General features: G+C 36.6%; 1 protein-coding gene across 2 annotated transcripts in view; it reads left to right on the top strand.

Moving 5' to 3' along the window:
* Window positions 1–11594, top strand: part of Girdin (protein girdin) — a 36234-nt gene extending 24640 nt beyond the window's left edge. For both annotated transcript variants that reach the window (XM_069846523.1, XM_069846524.1), the window contains exons 21-25: window positions 159–231; window positions 2267–2399; window positions 3508–3614; window positions 4019–4098; window positions 6181–11594. In XM_069846523.1, the coding sequence (XP_069702624.1) occupies window positions 159–231; window positions 2267–2399; window positions 3508–3614; window positions 4019–4098; window positions 6181–6379 (592 nt within the window). In that variant the 3' untranslated portion in view covers window positions 6380–11594. The remainder of the gene's footprint in view (window positions 1–158; window positions 232–2266; window positions 2400–3507; window positions 3615–4018; window positions 4099–6180) is intronic.
* The last annotated feature ends 892 nt before the right edge of the window (window positions 11595–12486 follow it).

The following is a 12486-nucleotide window of genomic DNA, read 5'->3' as shown; positions in this document are numbered from 1 at the left end:
CTATACTACTACACATCATAATACCCGTATGTTTTTCATTATAATTTGTAATGAGATACACTATGTACGTATATAAATGTAGTAGTTCAGGAACGACGAAGTGGAATTAATTAATATCTAAACATTATAATTAAATTATTTTTTTTTCGTTTTTCTAGGAAAAGTTTTGGTGCCACCCTTGTGAAAAGAGTGCGAAAGGCAGGCTCAGACTTCATCAGTAAGGTGCCAAGGGTGAGTACGCGTTGGTCTGGTACAGATCCATGGCAGTGCCTTCACACAGTGCTTCTGACGGTTCCGTAGAGCAGCCATGTCAAACTCAATGCAGCACGGTACCAGACGACAGTTCAGTCGTGTCATTCAGTGCAATGTGAATGTAGACCAGGGAAATTTCTTGTGCACGATTAGCAACAATATTTAGCGACAAGCTTATAGTGTCGAACTTCGAAGATTCATTGGGACATACATTCTTTGCTATGTTAAAATTCAGTCCTTAATAAATTGACCGTCTGAATAAGTTCGAGTCTTGCAACAATCATGCACGCTTTTGTCAGCGTGTTTCGAACTGGTGGATCAAGGGCACAAACCACACACAAGTCACTGAACTGAGAACAGTGAACTGAAGCTGACTTTAGTTCAGGGGAATGGTCCAGGATTGGGTAACACACGTGGAAAATGCAGTTCATTGCTTCATCTTGATCCACTAGTTCGAAATGCGCTGAATGTACTGTAGTTCGTAACGTCAACACTATACTCTAAGAACAGAGTGCGAACCGACAGGTTATTATCTCAGTTTTCACAGAATCCCATGAAGCTTTCACCCATTCACAGAGTTAGTATCGATGCAGAAGTTGCAGACAGATTTTCGAAAGAAAAGTGCGTTTTGTACCCCAGAAAGTACGGTACATAGCAGGGAATGTATAATAACATTAATAGAATACTATAATTAAAAAATGTGTATTTTACGGAATAATTAATATATATATTATTTTAATGTACCGAAGTACATATGATATTTCCATGCAGATATTCTGCGTCATCATACGATGATATAAATAAACATTAATTATTCCGATGAAAGAGTAATGGAACGGAGAAAAATTCCGATGCTGGGGTGGTATCCAGTGTGGCTTAGTGGATAAAGCATCAGCACATAGAACTGAAAACCCGGGTTCAAATCCCGGCGCCGGAGAGAATTTTTCTCCGTTCCATTACTCTTTCATCGGAATAATTAATGTTTATTTATATCGCTCTTTTAAATCTGTGGTCATTTCCATAAAAATTTAGTATCAATTTAATGATCAATTTTATATTTCGAAATGCAAGTCCCATCATTAATATTACGTATATTACTGGTACGACTTTTTTTTCCTCTTACGATCGTACAACAATAAATAGGCCTACATGTACAGTATAATCAGCACATTTCATGAACTTTAATACTGTGCAACTGCAGTAAATAGCATTTAACTTGGTAGACAGATAATTGTAAAATTTCACAGTGTCAGTGGACTACTTGCATCACATTTATCCACTTCTAGACATTTTACTAGAGCAACTCGTTCTTCTCCTTCAGATCCTTCATAGTCCGCCGGGTGCTTTAACTCGTAATGTCGTTTCATATTGTAATTGCTTGCATACTAAGCATTGTATATGATTTGCTATAATCCTACATAAGAACAGATTCACCTATTCTACATATTATATTAAAAATCTACGAAAATAGGAGATTCAGTGTGGATCGTGTCTATGGATTTAGACACAGCCTTTTCTTGGACTTACGTCTCTGCCTGCCAAAGCACTGTGCTAGCGCCACCATGGCCGAGCTTGACCTGACTGCAAAACTTTTAAAGATGTCGAGTCCAGTTAGATCATTCCCAGTAAGTGCATTCTGGTGTATAGTAATAAAATCATTGTAGATATCTTCAGACCCATGAAGCCAAAGTTGACAGAGTGCAGTAAGTTCACCACACTTCGTCCTTCTTAGGGCTAAAATCCTTAAAATGTTTTTCAATGACCCCTTTATGTACTAAACAGTTGAATTATAGACCATTTCTTGTGAATCTTATGCAGGGATGTCCTTGCAGGGATGTAGAACAGTCCTATTTTCACTTGAATGGTATAATTAAAAGGGAAAAAGAAGAATTCTAACTCTGGCAGGCTAATTTCGGAATTATAAACAAATTCTGAATAGTGCAGATGTTACAGACATTGAAGTAAAGTGTAATTTCCCATTATTAACTAACGGATAGCACGTGCTGTTTTCTAGAATCGCCGCTCTTGGCATGAAGACACCAGGCGCACTGAAAGTCAGGTGGCGCTCTCTCATGGCTCAGAGTCTGGGGAAGGTGGCAACGAATCAGATGTCAGCTTGGAAGATTTGAGAAATCAGGTTCTTCAGGGTATGTCATATTATAAAAATTTGTATATAGAGTAAGATAGGTAGACATTCACCTAATAGTTCAAGTCAAGTCATTTTCATTTGAGTGTTTTATTTGATATGCTATTTCACTCACCATGCCATCAAAATTAGTTCCACATTTCATTTCATTTCGATAAAGAGTGCAGACATGGGCAGATTAAATTCCCCTAATGTTACTATGTGCAGTAAAGCCTGTGCAGTGTGAATAAGCAGATAGGATATGCTTTATAGTGTTGTTTGAGGAATCTGCTTAACGTGGAAAGGAAAGCATTATTTCAGGACTTCATCAGGAACTACTTATTATAATGGGGGGGGGGGATGTTAAACTTACAGTATGTACTGTATTTTGTGCGAGATCGTGCGTATTTGCTTGGTTTCCGCACAAAACCAATCCGCAGAAAGTCTAAAATTCTACATTCAGTATTCCCAAGCTAACACACATAACAATTTCCCTCTTCTTACCGCTTAAGTGACGTATTGATTTTACTGCTTTAGGCTTTTAACATATTATTTTTAGAGACGTTCAATATGGTAATAATTATAAATTGGAAACTTACCACTGCAATTTCACCTAAATTGCAATGTTAATTATTGTTTTTAAATATTTGCAAAAATTAAATAAACTCTACAACTCCACTAAAGTTACTGCATTCGTGATGCAAGTAACATTAAGGAAGCCGTGAAAAAATCAACAAGATTCCAGACTCATCAAGACAGACATATATCACGGCCTGCTGGAGTATAGTAAACACAGAAAACATTTTAAAGCAACAATGTTGAAGATAGATAATTTCGTTTTCCAAAATTGCCGTCATTGAACAGAAACCAAGATGGAGATTTCATTGCAACTAATTAGAAATAAACGATCTTCGCACAAAATAATGTACGATACACGAGCGGTATGTTTTCTTTCAATTCTCGGAAATTAAAAAAGCTCAACTACGTTTCGCTTTTTCAAACTTTTCCTCGAACATGAAAACTTCAGCATATCGCTCTTGTAACGCATATTACTATTTCTATACCTGCTTGGTCTGAGAATTAATATCAGTCAGTGAATCATTGTTGTGATAAGAATTTATATATTTCAGATGGCTTCACACAAAGCACACTAAGTTTGGGCAGTGCAGGAACTCGCAGGACAGTCTATTACACAGGGGAAGATAACGGCACAAGAGAAACATCTCAAGACACTTATGTAAGTTATAACCATAGCTACCTTAAGTGATGGAAATAAAATAAGATTCATTTACGAAATCGTTGTATGGAAGTGTAACTTTGTCAATATAATATGTATATGTGGGGGAGTGGGTGGGAGGGAGAGGGAGAGGGAGGAGAGACAGCTTTTTTTTTTCATTACAAAACTAACTTACTTATTTACTTACGGCTTCATTGCCGCCCTCACCTTGGTCCCTATCCTGAGCAAGATTAATCCAGTCTCTACCATTATATCCCACCTACCTCGAATCCATTTTAATATTATCCTTCCATCTACGTCTCGGCCTCCCCAAAGGCTTTTTCCCTCCTTCATCTGGTAACCCTACCTAGAAAGTAGAAATAATTACAAAATATGCTACATTTTGATTGTGCTCTGTTTTTCAGAGTAAAGATCAAGATACTACATTTGATAACAATGCGACTTCGGAGGTTCCATGTGCTTCAACACCACAACAAGATCCAAGGTAATCATAATGCGAGGTATGCACGAAAATACACGTTCGTTTTCCAAAATAGTGGAACATAATGGACCTTACATGCACAAAGTTTCATATCCATTGTTCAAGAATTAAAACAGAAAATCAATATCCCAAATTTAAAAGAAAACTTACAAATTAAACCAAACCCTTTAACTCTATTAAATATAGAGTATAATCTAAATTTAACAGAAGTAAACACTAAAATAATGAAACAACTGTCGTTAGAGACAATTAATATTAGGTACCCTCCACAAAACTGGCTTCATTTATACACCGACGGATCCTTGATCTCCAGGGAACAAGGTGCCGGTGCAGGTGTTTACGTGCTGTCTCTTCTCACTTTATAAATCTCTTGGATGTGGAACAAGTTTTGATGGAGAAATCACTGCAATAAGTGAAAGTCTCAGGAATCTTCTATGCCACATCAATAAATTTAAAAGTGCAGAAATTGTCAAGACTCCAAAGCAGCTACTCTATCAATAGTCTCTAAACACACACCTTCATCTGAAACAGCAGAAATAACTAAAATGCTCTCTCAATTAATATCACTCAGTAAAAGAATTGTATTCCAATGGATACCATCCCATTGTGGAATCCTGGGAAACGAGAATGCGGATGCTTTAGCAAAGAAGGGCAGCACTGCTACTTACAGACCTGTTACTAAATCTACGTATTACTCTGTGAAAAGATTTATTAAATCTACATACTTAGACTTCAACAAACAAAATTTGATTACACAATCTCAAGGGAAAAAATGGAACTCTGCATCAAATTCCACAGTTAATTCCCAATTTACCACGAAAATCGTCTGTAGCTGCATTTAGATTGGCAACAGGCCATGACTGTTTGGCCAAACACGTGCATAGAATTGGAATATATCAGTCCCCTAACTGCCCATTGTGCAACTCAAACCAAGAAATGGATTCGGAACACCTCAAAATCTGTGTTTCAGTGACTAACCATGACAATATCTTTGAAAAATATTGGAGTGCAAGAGGTCAAATGACTTTATTGTCAAACGCCTGGCATTAGAAAACAACAACAACATTTTATCAACCCCAAAAAGAAGTCTGTTAACATTATAAATAGGGACTTGATCTACTTAGCACAAGCTCTTATGGAATAATACAAAAGTGAAGTGTAATTTTAATGGACATTTTAAATCATGGCAAGGAGATTTTTAAAATGAATGACAGGTTATACACGAATCGATAAAAGTACAGGAAAAATGGAAACTAACATGAACAAAGGATGAACAAGTGCCACATACCCTGTAAACTTCAGAATTATCATCCTGAAGGCAGAAATATGTAGAAACACCCTTAAACACTGGTGAGAGGTGGTAACAGGCTGTTGACCTAATATATGAGGGTGAAAAAGAATAAAACAAATCATCATGATCATAACTGAGGGTATTTTGCTTGCAGTAAGACGTACTAAGGCATTGTGTGCTGATTGCTCCAGCTTTAAGATGGAAGGAAGGTGCAACATGCTTAGTTATGATGAGTCAGGGGAAAGGAACTGACCACCTTACCCCATTATCTCCTGTCTTTGTTGCCTCATTAATGATGCCTTATTGGTGTTATTTATGAGGTTCAAACTTGTCTTCAGACAGTTGATTAAACAATAACATTATGAGTCTCATCCTCTTCTAATTTAATGAATTCGTCAAAGTGTGAGCATCCTAGCAGAAGTTATCTTCATTCCAGATCAATCTCTCAGTTTTAGAACTGGCACTTAAGAGATTTCTTACAAAATAAAGTAATTCTGCAATAATACATAATGCTAGAAGAATCAGCCTCATTATTTAGTACCAGATACATTTTCATATTTATCAGTTCTATTTCAAAATGAAATGTTACATACACTGCTACAATACATTGTGCATGTGCGCTTGTGTGACAATAAAGAAGATTTTTTATGACAACTGTAGAGGAAAGAAAAGTTAATGAAGTGTTTGATGATCTCAGCTTAACCAGGATATGGGCAATTTAGAAAGTTATGGTGTGTAGCTCATGTGTGTATGTCCACTTACACAGTAAGTCTTACTTGTGAATTTAATTGCAGGTCATTCCTGGTTTATAATCGTATTTCAACTGTAATCGGTGGAGCGGATGAGTCTAGTCAGGTAGCCCCTCGTGGTCCACCCAGCCCCAATGAGGACAGCCTTGCACCCCCCGCAAATACAGCAGAAGAAGGCAAAAGATCAAGTAAGACTAAAGCGAAAGGCGAAAATTCAATATGGTATGAGTATGGTTGTGTTTAGTTGTAAGTATGGCTTGAAGGCTTTTGGTATGTTGAATAGAATTTATCAACAGAGCAAATCGGCAATTCTTGTAGCTCTATCTTCCTGTTTTGTCATAATGTTGTACAAACACTTTTTAGTTATAATTTTATCGTAAACATGACAAATTTTGTAACTGTCGCATTTTGAGTCTTTGTGCGTTTGGAGAATACTGGGTTTGCAGTGAAAGACCTGCCCTTGGGTAGAACACTATGAATGAGTACAAGAAGAAAAAGAGAAGTGAATGAAACTCCAGCATAATTTATATAAACATTTGCCCGAAATCGTTGCGTTTCATAATAATTATGATACATTTATAAAAGTCTTACATCTAAATACTGGGAAGCAAGAAAGAAAATAAATCTGTTGTTAAATCAAGAGCATTAGGTACTTACCTACATTATAGAAGTATTCGAAATACAGTGGAATACTTTATTTCATTGTCACAAAAACAAAACAACTGGAAAATGCCACGTCTGACGTTAGTATGCAAAGCTTACCTGAGGAAGAGCACGTCTTCCAAATACGAAGCTTTCGGAAAAATGTTTATGTAAACTCTTCCTTTGTTTGTGTGGGACCACATTTGAAGTTGGCCAATCATTTCTCTTTCTCATGCAAAGATATTTATTGCAATGGACTTATTTTTTAACTAATAGAAATTTTTATATTGAAATTTTACCTTATAAAAGTATTCAGAAAAGATTTTTGTGTGAAAGGTATTGGAGATCTTGCCAGTTGAATGAGTCTGTGCCAAGGGCTCAAAGAATGTGTTGTACGGACGAGTACAACTTGATGACACACATATGATTATATCTTAAATTTTACAAGGAATAGTAATAATTATATTGGACAATATTATTGTCAAGAGAAGGATATGCAACTTAAGAACAGAATGTAACGTTCCTCGAATGCTGACATACAAGTGCTGAACAGAGATCACTTGTTTTTGTTATATTTGTGTCATTTTGTGACTTTGTCCATTTAATTTTTGTCTGTTGATAAATCCAGTTGTGTTGGTTACCACAGTGATAACACTTTATTCGGAGATGGCTGTATTGAGAACTGAATCAGCATTTAGTTACAAAACGAAATTGTGCAGTAAGGTCTTAAATTTGCTGTGCCAGTATTATTTATTTTAATTTTATTTTACTTCTAACGTATTGTTCTGGGTGATTTTATTTTCCTGGTGTACAACCAGTAATTTTAATTAAAGTTTCATCTTTTCCTATTGAAGAGAAGGAGTTCAGGTTGGGTTTCATGAATTGCTAGTGAAATATTACGAAAGCAATATCTCGAAGAATTAATTAACCTTCTGTTGGACCATTAAAAATGTTAAAGCTATTTACTGATAGGTAAACAAGAGACAGTAGTAAACTGATAAAGAAGAAATGGGTGCCTGATGGCACAGAGATGAGAGAAGGCAGGAGGTAGCATAGGCCTGATTAGGTGTTTATTTACAATTCGTACGTCCGTACAGAATCTGCTTCTGCTGTCAGGAGATTATTTCAAGAGAAATTCTCAGGTGATCGAGTTCCAAGTTATGATATGAATAATAGATTTCGGGAAACGGGAAGTGTACAAAATAAGAAGAGAAGAACTGAAGGATAAGATCTGCAAAGAGATCAATTCACTTTGTCAAAGAGAACTAAGAAAGGTGATGGGTAATTTCCTGAGTAGATGCTAGGGTCCCCTTGCATGACCTGAGTGAGTACATAACTTTTAAAATTTATTAGGCAGTCACACTAGCATAGCAAGTAACCGCTGAACCACAGACTCATGTATTGGCCAGCAGAGTATCTGCCACAGCACTGGTCAGACGGTGATTGTATGACCCAGCACATTTATTTCTGAAAGATACAAATTCACGAATTCCTTCCTAAGATAATGCAACAGCGGGAAAATCCACTCCATGGCCTTGCAAGAATCTATCCCATGCCCCTAAGATTGAATTTATTTAAAATGAGAATAAAATTATTGGCTTTCACTAAGGGACAGTTGTGCAAACAGTGCGTGTTTGTATTTCGTATATGATAATGCTATAATGTACAATGCTTATATTGGATTGCAGGTTATGTTAGCTTCATATTTCACGTTTCTTTGTGTTGTCATAATTTTAAACCTTCCCAGTCTCTTGTTATTACATTCGTGAAATTACAGTCTGCAGTCATTTGTTTCCAACCCTCCTCCTTTTGTTTTATGGTAACAATCAGTTCCTTTATTCTGTATAACTTATTTACAGTTTGTTTGGGAACAATTTGAAACAGCATGAAGGAGTCAGTTCGATATAGAACGAAGTTCTGCAAGCCACTCATAAACTGTGGCTAATGACAGACTAATGTGACGTCACATTCTTAGTCATAACATTGAATAAGTTTATATATAAATGCACGTTTAACGTGATTTTAATATAGCAATTCCTTTGCTTTTTAAAACTTTGAACATGTATTTATATTAGGCGATTGTCACGAAGGCCATGACTAGACTGAGTAACCATGTGACTCGGATTCGCGCCATAGCTCGTCTTTCTCATTAGCCATGTCATAAGCACGATTTTCCACCACATTTCACGTGTGTACTTCTGTGATCTTGGGTCAGTTTACATAATCTCATCAGAGTGTCATACAGAGACACAAGTCAGTTCATTTCCTGGCCTTCAACGAAAAATGAACTCCATTAGTGATGTTTATGCAGCCAGGCCTACACTTTTCACTTTATGCCAAAAGTGGTCAAAATGCTGGTTCAGTTGGCACAAGACATGATACTAGTGATACCTCTCCTTGGTCATGACTCGTTATGTAATAGTTTGTACTTATTTATTTGAACAATGTATGTTACCATAATGTTGTCTGTGGACATAGCTCACAGCTGTAGCATTCTGATATAAGACTGCCAAGTCCTTCACATTACACACATAACTTTATAACTATGTTGTCTTTCTTAATGAGAACAGAACAGACATGAAAATGTCAACTTCGATCTTTCTTTATCAACATTATTACAGTGTGCTTATGTGTACAGTGAGGGCATAATTGTTGAGCAGGCGCAAATGTTGCAAGATCTGTAGTGGGGTTCACAAGGGGCTATAGTTTTAATTTCTTGTAGCGTAGATATGTAATCTTTAAATATCTCTCAACATATGACTGAAAACTTTCAGCTCGGAGCATGCACAGTTTGCTTTCTTTGACTTGGATACAACTCTGGTCACTCAACTGTTATGTCCCTTATTGTACAGACTGTTTGCCAGGAAACAGGTTTCGCTCAAGATGTGCTGTTATAGCGGAGGAAAGCGAGTACATTTCCACTGGATCGAGTGTGGCAAGATTTTGTGTTGTGTAATATGAACAGATGACAGCCATTCAGTGATTCAGTGCAGTTCAGTTAGAACAGCAAATCTTCATTTATCTTTATCATATTACGAAGAAATCTTACAAAATGTGTCATGCTGTTTGACGTTCAGAACCATCTGATTCAACAATCCAGAATTTAGAAATCGTTCAGAAAGTTAGCTCAGCCTGGAAAGTGACGAACCTGTTAGAAGAAGACAGTAATTATTCATAAGTTGCTTGGAAGGATTCAGTTCATCTATAGACTTGAACTCCAGTATGTCTAGGAATCAGGGAGGATGGTTGATAGGTCCAGCAATTACTGTAATGTAATGTATAAGTCACGAAAACTGAATCACTGCCAAGAGAGCTGTCACTCTTCAAACAGCGCTACCCTAAGCAAAACCTGTTTTTGGACATACACCCATTGTTATATGCGTATGTACGATATGTAATTTCACAAAGGACATTGGCAGTATAAAACAATGCAATTACATGTTTGGTTATCACTGATAATCTTTGATAAGTTTATAACATCTGACTTTTGATACATTTGAGAGTATGTCCATTTCAACAGACAACCGTAGTAATATAGTTTCTTCCGCCTGAGAGTGGGATCAGGTTCAGTATTCCTCTCTCAGTAGGCTTTGTCCTGGAGATTGTATATGTAGTGCCGAAGTTATTTTGCATCTACGTTAGGTGCATCACATGACTTGACTTACATTATAGTTTGTAAGTTATTCTAATCAGTGCTACAAAAAGTACAACAAATAATACCGTCAATCATTAGACAATTAATAATAGTTTAATAATAATACTCGTAATACATTTACAAATTTAAGTGACATTGGATAACAGTGAAGATTTGGCACTTGCTGTAGAGACCTGCAGAATGCAACTGCCACATTCTCTGCAGTGCCACGCTTCCTCCTCCTACAGCACACCCAGTACTTAATTTATACAAGTCTGAATGAACTCTGGAGCTGTTTTTGAAGTACGGCTGGAAAAATCTCTGCTCCAATCGACGGCCTAATTGTTATAGTGACTGTGAGAGAGAAGTTTACAGTTGGATAGCCTGCAAAGAATGTAGAACTGTGTTCTCCTGTTATCCTTAAGTTTGATTTCATCTCAATCTGCAAGGAATGTGGAACTGTGTTACCTGCTAATTGTTGGATCCAAGATTTGCCGGTTCAAATCTGGCAGAGAGTAATTTTTTAAAGGGTGATAAAATCCTTAGCATCATTTCCCCTGGGAAGAAAGTAAAACTTTCAGTTCCATGTCGTAGATTCACGCCATATAAAAGAACCCTGTTCAGACAGAAGGCTCCACGCAGAATTTCTCATGCATGTTGAATTTTGACGCTGCAGAATCTCAACACCTTGTTAAGTAAGGTACCTCCACTGCTCTGTTGCATGACATAATTACATATATTCCTCTTTAGCTTACAGTCAGTGGTGTGGAAGATGGCTTCATGTTCTTCGTCACGCATCCTTATTCTCACCTCCGCATCATTCTCTGTTCTGTCCAACACGTCAATCTGTCTTCCAAGGCCCCGCTGACCACTCGATTTATCTTAGTGTTGCTAATTGTATTCCTCTGTTACAGTTCTTCGCAAGATTTTACTTCTCATGCATTTCAAAAATGGAATGTCCTATGTTGTCATCTTCCATATGTCACTGTGGTCCTTCTCAAAATATTACGAGTATAATTCTTGTTTCATATCGAGAGTGTTTTGATATGAGGAACTTAACAGAACCAAAATATGCTTAATTTGCAGCCACGAGTCTGGTTTTTAGTTCTGTACACACATCATTGTTACAGGTAGCAGTAGAGTCAAGAAATTTGAAGCTATCGGCAATTTGAAATATAGTTCCTTACCGTACCTTGATATAATTTGGTCCGTCAAGTTTACAAACCTTTCCTGCTGCTACATACTTGTCCTTAATAAAAACTATGGCCATTATCGTATTATTCTATTTTGATGAAGTCTGGCAGTGGCATGCATTAGTACAGCTGATTGTGGCACTGATTAAAATATCGCAGGTGCTGAGTGGTCTAGGTATTGTACATTATTGGGAATGGACCATTCATTAATATCATACTTGATTCAGTATATAAGACAATCATTGAAACTTGCTTGGTATTTTTAAATAGCGTCTTCCATAATGGGCACATTTTATTTGAATGAAAGAGAGTATATATATTTTTTAGATTTTAGAAGCACAAGCCAAAGATGGCGTATAAACAGACTGAATTGGCCTACCTGTTTTAAGTGGAATGTGATACAACAATACAACGATGAGAAACTATATAGTGCCCAGAGCGAAGTAGAATATGTGTGCATATATTGTCGAGTCATGATAGCATTTCAATGATTCTCTTGTATCATTTATTTTGTTCGACTTTGTTAATCATGGAAGTGCATTACAGACTTGTAGCTTGGCAGCTAATCGGAATGGTTCCTTATACAGATATGTTGCATTTATTTATTTCCTGAGAAAATTTTGCAGTTTACACGTACTTCATAATATGCGTTTTATAGCATGTTGTATATATCAGTCTTCCAGTGTATTATGGTAGCAGTTTATTATAATTTTTAATGTGCAAATAAGCAGTATTGAAGGTCATACTGGAATAAATTCAACCACCCATTGTTTAAAAAATGAAACAAAATATTTATCTTACAATAAATACAATTAGAGGAAGTTCTGGATACACTGATTCCATGTGCGCGCATCTGAACACACCCACAGGGTCATTTATGAA

This window comes from Periplaneta americana, chromosome 14 (assembly GCF_040183065.1).
Source record: "Periplaneta americana isolate PAMFEO1 chromosome 14, P.americana_PAMFEO1_priV1, whole genome shotgun sequence".
NCBI classification, from domain to species: domain Eukaryota; kingdom Metazoa; phylum Arthropoda; class Insecta; order Blattodea; family Blattidae; genus Periplaneta; species Periplaneta americana.
This window is presented reverse-complemented; position numbering and strand designations above follow the sequence as displayed.